Genomic DNA, 15259 nt, shown 5'->3' on the forward strand with positions numbered 1-15259 from the left:
AAAAATAGGACTTGAGTATATATGTATGCACAGAAAATCTACCAACTGACTTAAAAGATTTTAATAACGCCATATATACAGGATGGCAATAAGGTCAGGAAAAGAGGAGGATGGAAGAGTGAGGCACTTGTTGTAGATGGACTCTCTGCCACCTCTTGGAGAGACCTAATGACCCCCAAGCAGGTCCAGCATGAAGCTGGGTGACACATGGATGCCAGAGTCTGGATCCAAATGGATCTTAAAAGATGAGAACATTGGGGTGAATCTTATGAGATGAAATTCAACGGAGGTTAATATAAAGTTTTGTATTTGGGTAGAAAAAACTTGGTAGCTTCACCAGCATAAAATGAGGAAATTTGGTAGGATAGCAGTTTGTTTGAAAAAGATCTGAGGGGTCTTAATGGACTGCAAGTTTGGCGAGTTAACAGTGTGATGTGACAGCCGAAAAAGCTAACACAACCTTAAAAGAATAAGGAGGGGACAATCCTTTTAGACTACAGTTCTAAATAACCAGAATGGTGGCTAGTCTTCTATCATGTCATAGGAACAGGATATATGTAGCCTTGCGAAGAGATGACTCAAGGGTTTGAAGAGCTGATATGTGAAAGACTAGACTAGTTTTGGATTGGCCCCAGTAGCCAGCAAGAAATGGGTAGAGGTTGTAAATTTGAATTTGATGTCAGGGAAAAAAAAAATCAAAAAACTTCCTAACAATGAGAGCAATCCCCAAATGGAATGGGCTGCCTACAGAAGTGCTGAATAACTGCTTGCATGTATAATATAATGATGATTCCTTCTCAGCATGCTGCTAAAGTCCCTTCAAATCAAATTCTGGGATTCCCATGATACAATATTTTTTGGGGAAGCTTTTTATTTTCAAAACACATGCAAGGATAATTTTTCAACATTGACCCTTGCAAAACCTTGTGTTCCAATCCCCACCCCTTTCTCCCATCCCTCCCCTAGATGGCAAGTAATCCAATATATATTAAACATGGTAAAAATGTATGCAAATATAATATAGACATATATATTTATACAATTATCTTGCTGTACAAGAAAACTCAAATCAAAAAGGAAAAAACTGAGAAAGAAAAAAATGTAAGCCACCAACAAAAGGAGTGAAAATACTAAGTATGTTGTGATTCACACTTAGTCCCCACAGCCCTGTCTTTGGGTGTAGATGGCTCTCTTCATCCCAAGACCATTAAAACTGGCCCGAATCATCTCATTGTTGAAGAGAACCACGTCCATCAGAATTGATCATCATATAATCTTGTTGCCATGTACAATGATCTCCTGGTTCTGCTCATTTCACTCAGCATCAGTTCATGTATCTCCAGACCTCTCTGAAATCATCCTGCTAGTTGTTTCTTACAGAACAATCATATTCCATAACATTCATATACCATAACTTAGCCATTCTCCAATGGATGGGCATCCACTCAGTTTCCAGTTTCTGGCCACTACAAAGACGGCTGCCACAAACATTTTTGCACATACAAGTCCCTTTCCCTTCTTTAATATCTCTTTGGGATATAAGCCCAATAGAAACACTGCTGGGTCAAAGGGTATGCACAGTTGGATAACCCTATGAGCATAGTCCCAATCAGAATGGTTGAATGATATGATATTTTTAAAAATGTCCTCAAAATCTTTACGGATTTATTTTGCTTTTATTTTCATTTTCGAGTATTTTTCCTTTCTTTCTATCCTTGGAACAAAGAATGAAAAAAGGAGGAAAAACCCATTTGATAAAACCAACCAATACATCAATTAAATCAATCACCAAATATTTGTTACCTCCTCATCTCCCATCTAGAAAGAAGAGATCTTAACCATTTATCATCCAATTCAACCCTTCACTGGAGTGAACCCTACTTGACAGTATCTTTACTATTGCATTCATCCTTCACTATCTATCATGGCAGCTATTCCTTTCCTAGACAGTTCTGGCCGTCGTGTTTCTAAAGTAACACGGTATAGCATTATTTTGCTTGTCTGACTAGCACATGACACTGATGGCCCCTTTGAAGTTCCCACAGTCCTCCACACTGTCTTCTCCTTACAAGCATTACCAGTGCAGCTGACAATTTTGTACCCTGAGCCATTTTCATTTATTTTTTGCTAATTGAGAAATAACATTTCAACACTGTTCAGCCTTAGTTCTAGATCCTGACCACCAACTTTCTACTTTCATGACATTGGCACACCACCTCTACCATTATGCAAGTCATTAAGCAAACAGATGCCTAAACATGCTCTGAGTGATGATGACTGACAGTAGAGCAGTAAAAAAATGGGGCAAGTCCAGCTAAGGAGAGTGGATGGTTTGGAAGAACTGAGGTTCTGAGGGGCCTACCACCTTTCCAGTCAGCCAGTCAGTTGGCAGGTCTTGTGGATCCTTCCTTACCAATATCATTAGCTTGTATCCACACTTCCATGGCCACCACTCTGGTAAAAGCTGTCACTGATATTCACATGGCAATTCGCCCCTCTCTAATCCATACTCTACAATTTCTCATTGCATAAACCTGACCACATCACTTCTCTGCTTAATAATGTTCAGGAGTTCTCCTCGATTGCCCCAAGGCAACTTTAAAATTTCACAATTTCAACAAGTCTTCAGCTTGGAACTTGAAGTCCTTCACAATATGGCTCCAACCTACCTCTCGGGGCACAGCAGTTCCCTTTGCAGACATGATGTTCCAGTCAAATTGGCTTGTTTACTCCATCTCCTCCCTTAGAGGCAGAGGTTGTCCACCATGGCTGGAAGGCCCCTGTCTGCCTTCAAGACTTAGTTTAGGTGTCATTTTCTTTTCTTTTTTCCTTTTTTTTTTTTGCTGAGGCAATTGGGGTTAAGTGATTTGCCCAGGGTCACACAGCTAGGAAGTGTTAAGTGTCTGAGGCCAAATTTGAACTCAGGTCCTCTTGACTTCAGGACTGGTGCTCTATCCACTATACTACCTAGCTGCCCCTTAGGTGTTCAGATAGAAATACCTACAACATGTATCAGTTTATGGGTTTTATCCTCACCCCTGGGAGAATTTAAGCTCCTTGAGAGCAGGAATGGCACCCCTGGCCCATAACTGCCACCCAAGAAATGATTTTTGGATCAAAATGAAGAAAGAAGCATCAGGTCAATAAGCAGGCAAGGAATCAGGGAAAATATAGTGAAGGTGAAGGCAAGACAAGGCCCAAGACAAAAGCCTGGTGAATAGGCAAGGAAATGGGCCCAAGGCAGCAGTAGCAAGAATTTGAAATCTCTATCAGGTGGTCTCATACACTTTCTGCCAGCCAGCAAACATTTATTAAGTGCCCAAAACATGCCAAGCACTGTGCTGGGTACTAGAGATACAAAGAAAGGCAAGTCAGCCCCTGTCCTCAAGGAGTTCAGAGTCTAATGAGGAAAACACCAAGCAAAGAAATACATACCAACAAGATACAAGGAAAATAATGAACTGAGGGAAGGCACTAGAATTATGACGGGTTGGGGAAGGCTTCCTGCGAATGATAGGATTTTTGTTGGGATTTAAAGGAAGCCTGGTAAGTCAGAACCTGAGAAAGAAGGGAGAACATTTTAGGCATGGGGAAACAGCAGGAAAGAATGCTCAGATCCAAGAGATGGAGCGTTTTGTTCATGGAACAGCCAGGGGGAGTGTCACTAGGTAGAAGAGTACATGGCACAAAGTAATGTGTAAAAAGATTGGGAAGGGGTTGGGGATGGCTTGTTATAAAGTTTTGCTTCCAGAGGATTTTGTATTTGATCCTGGAGATGAGAGGGAGCCACTAGAATTTATTGAGGGGAACGACACGATCATACCTTCGAGTTAGAAAAATCCCTTTGGTGACTGAAAGGAGGATGGACTCAAGTGGGGAAGAGACTCGAGGCAGGCCAACTCACCAGCAGCTATTGCAATAATCCAGACATGAAGGTGCAGACAGTGTCAAAGCAGAAAAGGGAGAACATCTGAGAGAGGCTGCAGAGGTGAACTCAACTGGCTTGGGCAATAAGGCTATAACTTGGTCTGGGAGGTGAGTGTGAGGAACCCAGGATGACTTCTGGGTTATGAGCCTGGGAGCTTGTGAGGAAAGGTGATACCTTCAACATTATAAGGGAAAGTGGAGAAGGGGAGGGTTTAAAAGGAAAAACAATTAATCTCTGGGTCATACTGAGTCCTAAGATGTCTATAGGACATCTAATTTGAGATATCGCATAGATAGCTGATATGTGCTAAGAGGTTAGGGCTGGATAATCAGATGCACAGAGGTGATAATTCAGTCCATGGGAAGTATTGAAATTATCAAGTGAAGCAGGACAGAGGGAAGAGACCACCCAGGAAAGTCTGAGAGAAACCCTCTGAGAGTATAAACTGGATGCAAGTCCAATAGAGGACTCTGAGATAGAGTAGTCAGATAGGCAGGAAGAGAACCAGTAGAGTTGTGTTCATAAACCTGAGAGAGAACAGAGTATCAAGGATATGGAGAGATGGATCAAATGAGAGTTTTTTGCAGATGGGTTTGACATGGACATATTTATAGGCAGTAAGGAAGCAAGAGACTGAAAAGAGAGAGGGAAGATAATGGGAGAGGGAAGGAGGAGGATGCAATCTGTTGGAGAAGGCGGGGATTACTTGTGCACATAGGGGAGTCATTGTTCATCCTTCATCTTCAAAGGGGAACAATGACATTGCAGGTGATGTCAACTTTCACGTGAATTGAATTTAAGTGAGACAGAGTTGTCAGCCTCACTTTCTCTTCCAGATTCATAAAAGTCCACTGTGAGAACAGCAACCTCATCCTGTGGGTAGGTGTTAGAATCCTAGTGTTAACTCAATGGAATTGATAGAAACAATGCTTACTGGTTCACACATTAGAGCGAATCCTTACAAGGTGTTAAATCACTAGAAATGACAGAAACAATGCTTACACCTTTGACGGTTCACACACTGGAGTTCACAAGTTCAGGAGATTCACAAGTCAGAAACCCACAATCCCACTCTCTCAGAGGAGGAGTCAACCTTTGGGTTCACACCTTTAAGAGATCATATATAAGGAGCTCCTGGAGTCAGAAGTAAGTCAGTTGCAGGGGATTCGGAAAAGGAGAGGCTGAGGCTGGCAGAGGCAGGAGCAAAAGCAAAGGACTAGCAACAAGAGCTCTCGGAACCAAGGAAAACTAACGGGGCTATTTTGGAAGAGACAATAAAAGACTGGATTTTAACTCCTGGCTGTATTTGATTATTACTTGGAACTAAGGCTGCCTCCAGAAAACCTCCCCGAGAAACATGCTCCCAGAAAGAACCATCATATATTATAGAAAAGAAGAAAGCACCACAGGTAGGGGTGAAGGAGACAGTGACAGAAGGTACCTGAATAATGTGAGATAAGAAGGAAGAGATAAGAAAGGGTCTTGGTGAATGTTTTTTTTTTTTTCTTCAGTAAAATAAAAGGCAAGTTTCTTATCTGATAAAATAAGAGAAGGGGAAGTCATGGAAGGTTTGAAAAGGGTATGAAAGGTTTGCAAGACCCTCTGTAGAAAGTGGGAGAGTGAACTAAGGAGCTAAGGCAAAAAGACTGCCTAGATTCAATGAGGGTCTGATTGAGATCATAGAACATATATTTGTAGTGGGCCCAGTCACTTTCCCCGGACTGGAACAGCTTTTTTTTTTTTTTTTAAAACATTCTTTACCTTTGTTTCTCTTTAAAAAAGAAAAAAAAAGTAACATCCCCCCCCCCCCCCCCCGCATCACTGCCAATAACTTGCTGCCCCTTGTTACCCCATAGAATTCTCTTTTGTGGCAGAGAAGTACAGCTGGGCCAAACAAAGTGGCACATGGCCTGTGTCTAGTCTCTGACCTGCTGCTATCTGTCAAGAGAAGGGACTCAGCTAACTTTTGTAGACTGCACATCACTTCCCTTCACACATTCTAGTTGCAGCCAAAGAAGCCATTTCCCACCTCTGCAGCTCTGCAAAGGCTGGTTCCCCTCCCCTCTAGCTGCTACTTTCTTACAAAGCCTTTCTTCATGGCTTCATTAATGCTCTCTTCTATCCTTGAATGGTATTTACCAGAAGGGAAGCTTCTCAAATGGAGGCATCTGACACATGTAAGTGATTAATAAAAGCTTGTCACAATAGAATGAATCTTTCATGTTATAGTCCAAGCTCTCCTAGTGGTAGCTCTTCTGGCCTGTGATGGACCTTCCAGAATGGAATGGTTTGGAGGGGGAGGTAAGCACCTAAGGATGCAGCTTTACCTGTTTCTTCTTCTCCTTTCCCTCTGTTGCCAGTTGTCCCTATGGAGATGACAAAGAGAGAGGAGGAGGAAAGACAGAGCCAGTGGTAGATTCTGTAGCAGTGAGGGGAAAGAAAGGAAGAAACGATGGGCAGAAGGAAAATTTCTTGTACCTGACACATGAGTTAAGTATCTGGTTGTCCAATTGCTTGTGTGAAATACCACTTGGGAGTGTGCAGCGAGTATTCACGGCCTCTTCTCAATCCTCATTCTCCTTGACCCCTTTGCAACATTTCTCCTCTGAACCTGCCCACACTGGTGCAGGTCACATCACCTCACACCTGGACTGCAACAGGAGCTGCTGGTGGCTCTGCCTGCCTCAGATCTCTCCCCATTCTGAACCATCCTCTGTTTGGCCATTGACGTGATTTTCCTAATACACAAGACTGATTACTTCTCCCCCTACTCAATAAACTCCAGTGGCTCCCCATGATCTCTAGGTTCAAATGCAAACTTCTTTGGCATTCAAAGCCCTTCATGACATGGCCCTCCGATCTTTTTAGTCTCATTATAGCTTACTTCTTGGCATGTGCCCTTTAAGTCAGGTCCAGCTCTAAGATCCTGAAATCTTCTCTGTCACCCATACCCGGAACACCCTCCTTCCTCAACTTGTCTACGGATTTATCTGGTTTCCTTTAAGTCCCAAATCAATTCCCATCTTTTTCAAGAAGCGTCTTTCAGCTCCTCTTGAACCCAGTGCCTTTCTTTGTTAATTATTTCCTATTTATTCTTTATATTGCTCGCATTAAAAATTTTTTTTGCATGTTTTGATTGTAATCTCCTTGATTATCTTTTGCCTTTCTTGATATTCCCAATGCTTCCCAGATTGTCTGGCACATAGAAGATGCTTAATAAATACTTTTGACTGACCTGACTGATTCATGCCCAGTCACATGCTTTGAAGAGATAGACAGGGCTCCTCCTTAAATGTTTTTCCCCTGAAACCGAAAATTCAGCTTTTTGACATCACAGTAGAACTTTGGTTTTAATCATGGCAGTGCTATTCGTAACTCAGATTTGGAGGACCAACAAGGAACAGCTAAATTAGAGTTTACAGATGTTCTCAAAACTGAGATTCTTAGCACCCTCCACATTTATAACTGGAAAAGAAGTGGTAAGAGCAAGAGATATTCAAATGCACGAGATCAGAGAGAATATTGAAGTATTTTCATATGTCCATATTTTCATTATCTTGTCAACCTTTTAGAATCACTTAGAGCAGAACGTTCCGTTTCTTGCTTAGTGACCATGAAGCAGTTTCTTAGCAGCTCATCTTCTCTAAGGACAATGTGAGCTACCCACGCTCACAGGAGGGGTTCATCAAACTTACCATCGCTGCGATGATGATGATGACGGTGAGCTTTAGGTTCTTCATACACATGGCTCTGGCAAGGTTCCTGCTAGTAGTTTTGAAGGTGACTGACTAGAAGAAAATGAGTGAACAGTTTGATCTGTAATATTCAATATTTCATTATCTCAGTATCACCTGAAATATATCTTGCTTCTTCCAGAAAGCTGTTAAGCATACATGTAAAACTAGACGAACATTTTCTTTGAACTGTTTAAAACATCTGATTTCTTAGAGAAAGCTGAGCAACAAAAACAAAGGGTAACAAAAATAGTATCTACTCTAAACAAAGCTAATAGTAAGCATCTGTTTGAAAAAAAAAAAGACAAAAACAAAACTCAACGTGGGCTCCAAACTTCAACTCCCAACTGATAATGTCCCTTTTTTCCTTACTACTGTATCACTGCCCCATTGCATTTTGGTCACTTATTAAAGGGTTCCAATTGCATGGGAAACACAAATCATATTGCTTCTGAGTGACACTGTACACTGAGGAAGGACAAGAGGTGGGGGAAGGGGGCTAAACAAAGAAGGGGGCTAAACAAACTTTAGTGGTCAAATGGAGCTTGTTTATTCTTATGAGCTTTGGTTAAGGGTTTGTACAATACGGCAAATCTTCTGGCTTCACATTTATGCAGCTACGAAAAATGTCAGCACTTGGTACTCTTTAACAAAAGCTGACATTTAAGTTTCGATGTTATTTCTGCAACTAAGCTGCTCATGCTGCAATAGTTGAATGAAAAATAAAACTTGAATTGGAGCTCATGAACCACTTCTTGCTAAGGGCAGAGAGGCTCATCACCAAGAGGCTGCCCATTGTGGACAATTTCGTGGGGACCCATGAAATAAACTCAAAGTAGTCCTTAGATCTGGGCAGCCTCTGCAGTGACAGTAGCCAAGTGGTGGCAGAGCTTTGACAAAGGGGCTAAGAATTCCTATTTTTCACCTTTAATTTGGTTACTGGGACTCTTAATATGAGATCCCTGTATCAAGATCAACAAGCAGACAGACTATTTGAAGCCTAGGAGTCTACCAGTCTTGACGTTCTGGCTATAAATAAAGCCACCAAATGGAAAGATGGCGAGAAGCACTCCTTGGAGAGGCAGAGGAGCTGTTAAGTTGCCCAAAGGCCTATTCCACAATTTTTTAGCTCACATTGCAGTGCTCCTAAGTATCTGCAGAAAAGACTACCAAAGAGTCACTGCAGCTTATGTACCAAGAGTTATTGCAAAGGAAAAAAAGGGAGAGACATTCTACACAGAACTCCAAAAGACCTTCCTGATTTGGTCAACAGAGGCTGGGATACTGGGATCCTTCAGTGAAAAGGTGGAACTAGCAAGGACGGTGAGGAATACACTGGAAAGCACATTTGGGAATAAGGACTGAAAAATTCTTGTAAAACTGTACACAGAAATGTCATGTTTCTATATCGTGAACCTTTGAGAACTAGAGTATCACTAGATGCTAGACATAATGAGTGCTAGTAACACCACAGAAAAAGGGAAGTGGATTTGTATTTTGACAGGAAATGATTTGTTACTGATGTGGTAATCACTGTTACTCCTGAATTAAGCTCGCCTTAGTAGGGGAATAGTAGGTGTGTGTGTAGGCAGTGTGGTGTAGTGGAAAGACCACAAAACTTAAAAGAGTTCCAGGACCTGAGTTCAAATTCCAGCCCTAATACTTATTACCCAAGGCACTTAACTTCCAAGTCTCAGTTTCCTTATCTGTCGAATGAAGGAATTGGATTAGATAACCTCTAAGGCCACTTCCAGCTCTAGATCAAGGATCCAGTGAGCCTAAAGGAAGAGGAAGGCTTTCTCCTGTGATGTGCTACAGCAAATCACATCTTTACTATCATGCAATTGACTAAGAAACACTGAGAATACAATGGAAAAAAATGTGATTTGATAAAGTACCACCTCTTCCAACAAAGCATATCCTTTCTATGTATCAAAATTGCTCAAGATTTTTTTTAAAAGACAAAACAACAGTGATAATAGCAGATAGGACTTACAACAGAGAGGAGTATGACTACATAAAGTATTGACCACTATGATGGAGAAGCAGAGCCTTCTGGAAGAAATTTGCAATAGCAAAGAGGAGTCAGAACTAACAATCCACACAGGAAAAACCAAGTGGATGAAGAATGTCTATTACCTGTATACCGCACACAGCTGAAAACATATCTATCAGTACAGATACCTGGAATACACTATGCAAATGGACATTTAGTGGAGCTCAGAATTAAAGAGAAAGAAGACAGAGAATGCTAGATTACCTTTAGGAATCTGCAAAGCTTTCTTAATAATCCCAAATTTCTCCCAGAAACAAAAGTCTATCTTTTTAATACCAATATCCTATTTATATCATATAGGTGTAAGACATAGAACATGATTGTCTCTAAAGAATCAAAAATAAATATTATGTTAAGGTCAAGGAAAAACTCATGGTGGATATGAAAACAAGCTATAACATAAAATAAATAAGGGACTTTGCAAAACAGGAGTTTTTACAGGAGTAAAAACAGGATATTATTAGGGAAATGCATGACTGAAAAATAAAACAGGCTGGTCACGTGGTAGGGGATAAGAGTCTATGTTCCACCTGTAGCATCCTTACAATGTGAGATGAAACTAAGAAAGCTCCTCAGTACACTGGGAGGACTGCTTCTGGCAAGCTAATGGAAGGACGCTGCCAATAGCTGAGCAGGCTGGGCAGGCATGGATACGCTGGAATCTGTATTGGTGGAAGGAACATCCCCAGATCCATCTGAATACTTGAGTATAATAAAACAGAGTGGCTTACCTCAACTGCTCATCTGGAAATCATAGATCAGTTTCTGTTGAAATCACAAAGCTTTTGATTTCATTCATCCACAAAGAAACGTCACTACTTTACCTTAAACTAAGTCAGGATGACATATTAAAAAGCTAAGTTGATTCAAACTAGAGAAAGATTTTAAGAGGTAAACAAGCATTACTTCATGTCCACTCTTCAAGCAATTCTACATGTTTCTTAAAAACAAAAACAAAAGTGAATCCCAGCCTCAATCTGGCAACCTAACATGGAGCTTATCAACACTCTTTTATTTTGGATTCACATAGATTAGGAAAGAGCTACATGAATTGCACTTAGCTCCAGCTGGCCCTTTCTTGAAATTTAATAAGCATTTATTAAACTTCTTTATATGCAATGAATGGTGCTAGGCATTGGGGGAAATACAGAGGGAAGACAGACAGGCTTTTTACATAAAACTTACAAAGAGATAAATACACTAAAAATTGGAACCTAAAAAGTAAATCAGAGGAGAACAAAGTACTCAGGACATCATTATATGTGATGGAGAAATCGCTTTCAGTGGTCAGGGAAACTGGGAAAGGCTTTGTGGAAAAGGTGGCAATTTGAGCTGAACCCTGGCAACAGCACATCCAAAGACACCGGAGGTGTCCAAGCTTTGCTGAGCTTGTCTAGAGGGCCGGGTATACGACAGCAACCTGTTACCTCGAGCTTAGTGGCAGATCGTGGAATGCCTTGAATCACAGGCACTTGCCACAGGCAGGCTCTGGCAAGAAGCAAAATGGCCCATATGGCCAAGACACTGACACTTCTGTCGTTTGGGAAAAACTTTTTTTCTGTGTAATATGAGAGCCCTCTCAAACCAATCTTTATGGACTATTAATGGGATCAAGTTTGTAATTCTGCCTTTCTCTTATTCTGTCTAGCTTCATGTAAAAAAACAAGTGTGCCCGTTTAAAGAATTCAAAGAGAGAAGAGGATTAAGAGAAAACAGAGAGAAGCTGCTTCGGCCTGAGATGAGGGCCTGTGCCATCTTCAGGGAGACCTTGGGAAGAAGAGCAGCTGGGGTCCTTGCTGAATCTCCTAGTTCTTTTCTGACTTCAAGTGATACATCTCAGGACCATGGAGAAATCATGAGCCCTCATGAGGTCAGTGGATTCACTGCTTATTCCAAAGGAAGAGCTTTAGTTTTCCAATCCAGACCAAGCTGTTGTTCACTGATTTCTGGAAGAATGAGCCTAGCCAATGGTCAACGGACAGGGGCAAAATGAAGGTGCAATGCTCTCTCTGGTTTGTTTTACTTTACAAATCTGTGACAAGCTGGTAGCTTTGCTGCTTCTGCCCAACTCTCCCTTATATTCTATACCTCCATGTCTCAGGGTGGTTAGCAAGAACAGTAAGACACATGGCTCTCAAGCAGCATATGAAATGAATGTGACCTCTGAATAAAAAGCATGCAGCAATTCATTTGCCTAACTGATTTTTGTTTCCCTAAATCCGACTTGCTTCAAGGCTACTCCAGGCAAGGCCAATCTTCTCCATAAGCAAAGAAGTGGCTACTAGTCAAACTGATATTATGAGAGGGGGGCCAGGAAGGCTTCAAAGAACTGTGACCTCATCAGTGAGGATGCTCACTTCACCAATGCAGATCACAGCCCCTCTAACTTCATGAGTTTCTGTGGCCAAACCCTCCCCCCCCCCCCAATCACACTCCCCACCCCAGTTAAACAAATTGAAATCAAATCAGCCCAAGACAATAGACACATAGTCTACCATCAAAATCTTTCCAGTCTGGCAGGCCTGGCCAGAGCTTTTCCAGCTTTTGAGAACCTTGTGTCACCTCCACACCATGAAGAGGCAATGGAGGAAGACTGGTGGTGAATCTCCTTCCTTCTCTCCCTCCACAAAATTACTACTACCAGCCATTCTAGTTCTCCAAATTCCACCACTGGGGATTTGTTCCCTTGGGACTTATGAAGATACTCCTTCCTAAGCTAACAGGAAAAATGTTAGCTCATAAAGGCTTACCTGATAAAAAGTACGTTAAAACCCAGAGTCTTTAGGCTTGTATTCAAAGCCTCCCCAAACAGGCTGTGGCCAATTCTAACTTTGACTCCTACTACCTCCCTTACACATTTTCAAGAGAAAGCCAAATGGGATTCTGAATTACTCTGTCCTCCAGGTACTTGCAATGTGTTTGTTTTCACACATCTTCAAGGTCCAACCCAAAGGCTGCATGAACTTTCTCTAAGCCCCAAAGCTGAAAGCTATTTCTCTCTTAGCTGTGTACATGTCTTTTTCTCCCTCTTCAAACATGTAGGCGGCTCTTTATTGTGAGGGATTTATCTTACTCATCTCTGTATTTTTCCAATACACTGCCTACCACATGGAAGTTCGCACTTGATAATAACCAGTTTTGGACTACTACTCTGGAATTTCCCCCAATAACTCAGCCATCAAATTGAATCTGGTTCTTGTGAAATACTTACAGAATCGACCAGATGTTCTGTTTTATCTATCAGTAATTCCAGTCTTTCTCCTCGTTGAGCCACAAGATCTGGGAGTAGGAATCAGTGAAAGAGGGAGGGAAGTCATAAGGAGTAGCAGCAGAACAGGGAGATTGGAAAAATAGAAAAGAAAGAAAAAAGCTAAATTAAAATCCTGCTAGTTTGCCATTTGGAACTATGCTTAAAAAGTTATCAAACTGTGCATACCCTTTGACCCAGCAGGGTTTCTACTGGGCTTATATCCCAAAGAGATCTTAAAGGAGGGAAAGGGACCCACATGTGCCAAAATGTTTGTGGCAGCCCTGTTTGTAGTGGCAAGAAACTGGAAACTAAGTGGATGCCCATCCATTGGAGAATGGCTGAGTAAGTTATGGTATATGAATGTTATGGAATATTATTGTTCTGTAAAAAATGATCAGCAGGATGATATCAGAGGCCTGGAGAGACTTACAGGAATTGATGCTGAGTGAAATGAGCAGAATGAGGAGATCATTGTACACAGCAACAACAAGACTATACAACAATCAATTCTGATGGACGTGGCTCTAAACCAGTTCCACTTGGGCAGTGATGAAAAGAGCCATCTACGCCCAGAGAGAGGACCGTGGGAACAGAGGGTGGATCACAACATAGCATTCTCACTCGCTCTGTTGTTATTTGCTTACATTTTGTTTTCTTTCTCAATTTTTCTTTTTCTTCCTTCTTGATCTGATTTTTCTTATGCAACAAGATAACTGTATAAATATGTATACATATATTGGATCGAACATGTATTTCAATGTATTTAACATGTATTGGACTACCTGCCATCTAGGGGAGGGGATGGGGGAAAAGAGGGGAAAATTTTGACAAAAGGTTTTGCAAGAGTCAATGTTGGAAAAATTACCCATGCATATGCTTTGTAAATAAAAAGCTTTAATACAAAAATTTTTTTAAAATTCTGCTAGTTTTGCTCTCAATTATAACTAAATTTTTCCAGTGTTTGTTCACCACAGAAACATGAACACCCTTAAATCACTGGAAGAAATGAGAAAAACCAAAATATTAGCACTTTCTCTCTATAAAGAAGAGGTAATTGCTATTGCAAAATGTGAGGGAGACATGGAAGTAGCTTGTCCAATGATTTCTCTAATCTTTCTGTGACCAAATGCCTAAAGACTAACAGCTATTCATACTGTAAATATTCAAGCTATTAATAAAAGATCAAATTTGGGAACTAAAATTCAGTTCCCTTTCAACAGTGTCATCTTGAAAGTTACAAGTTAACTTCAAGTGCTTTGCAGAAGCCAATGATGTAAGGTTTTGGAGAAATAAGCTAGGTTTGAGAGTCAGGACAAAAACAGACTTCACAAGTTGGAGATTATGGCAGATTCCTTTTTTTTTTTTTAAAGCACTGAAACTCAGTCATGTATGCTTTTTTGAAGTCTACAAAAACTTGTATTTCTAAGGAAGTTAGAATTTAAGGTATAGATTTACAAGGAGATGTCTACCTGACTCTATTTTTGTATTACTTACCAATGTAACACACACACACACACACACACACACCCCTCTCTGTGCTCTTTTGGGAGAATTTGTTTTGTTCTGTACCCAAGCATGGTCAGAAGGTATCAAAGAGATATAAAACACGTAAGCAGGGCCACACATGAGTTACCTGAGTAGACAACTATGCTTGGGAGTAAACTGGGGGGAAGAGGTGGGGATCTTTCTAGTCAGTGCCAAATCCTGAAGAGCCCAAGCAGCTCAGTTCCTGCCTCTCCATTTGCCCAGAGGCTTCTCCTACTAGACCACAAGTCATACCAATGTTCCGGACCATGATTCCTTTTAGTTCATCCACTTGGGCTTGAGTCTCCACCACTTTGTCCACCTGTTTGTTCTCAGAGTGATGTTTCTATGAGAAAAGAAGATTTGTGTGAGACAACCTAACATGCAATGAAAACTTATTTACACTGCAAAAAACAGCAAGAATGACAAGACTGCGGGAAGAAATATGTCTAGTAACTAAGGGGTATAGCCTATCTCTTGGTCAGAAACTTCACTGTCACAGGCAGAAATAACACAGAGAGCAGAAAGGAACATACAGGAAATAGAAAAGGAAGGATTAAGGTACTAAAATATCATTGTATAAAATATCATTTATACTAAGGAAAAAATAAGAGAAAACATACAAAAAATATAAATATCATCTGAGAACCTGAGAGTAGAGAATGAGAAGGAGGCAGAGGAAGAATAAGGATCATTTAATATGACACCCAAAACCCCAAACTGATGTGGTACCGCCCTTAGGAAGGATGTAGCAATAATCCCACCTG

General features: G+C 41.0%; 1 protein-coding gene across 2 annotated transcripts in view; it reads right to left on the reverse strand.

Moving 5' to 3' along the window:
* The window catches only part of VAMP7 (vesicle associated membrane protein 7), a 45546-nt gene that overhangs the window by 2995 nt on the left and 27292 nt on the right, over nucleotides 1-15259 (reverse strand). Inside the window, exons 5-7 of one of the 2 annotated variants that reach the window (XM_051969208.1) lie at nucleotides 14748-14838; nucleotides 12930-12997; nucleotides 7624-7716 (exon numbers count right to left, since the gene is read on the reverse strand). In XM_051969208.1, coding sequence (XP_051825168.1) covers nucleotides 7624-7716; nucleotides 12930-12997; nucleotides 14748-14838 — 252 coding nt within the window. The remainder of the gene's footprint in view (nucleotides 1-7623; nucleotides 7717-12929; nucleotides 12998-14747; nucleotides 14839-15259) is intronic. The other variant, XM_051969210.1, reaches the window with a different exon arrangement.

Source organism: Antechinus flavipes, chromosome X (genome assembly GCF_016432865.1).
Source record: "Antechinus flavipes isolate AdamAnt ecotype Samford, QLD, Australia chromosome X, AdamAnt_v2, whole genome shotgun sequence".
Classification (NCBI taxonomy): Eukaryota; Metazoa; Chordata; class Mammalia; order Dasyuromorphia; family Dasyuridae; genus Antechinus; species Antechinus flavipes.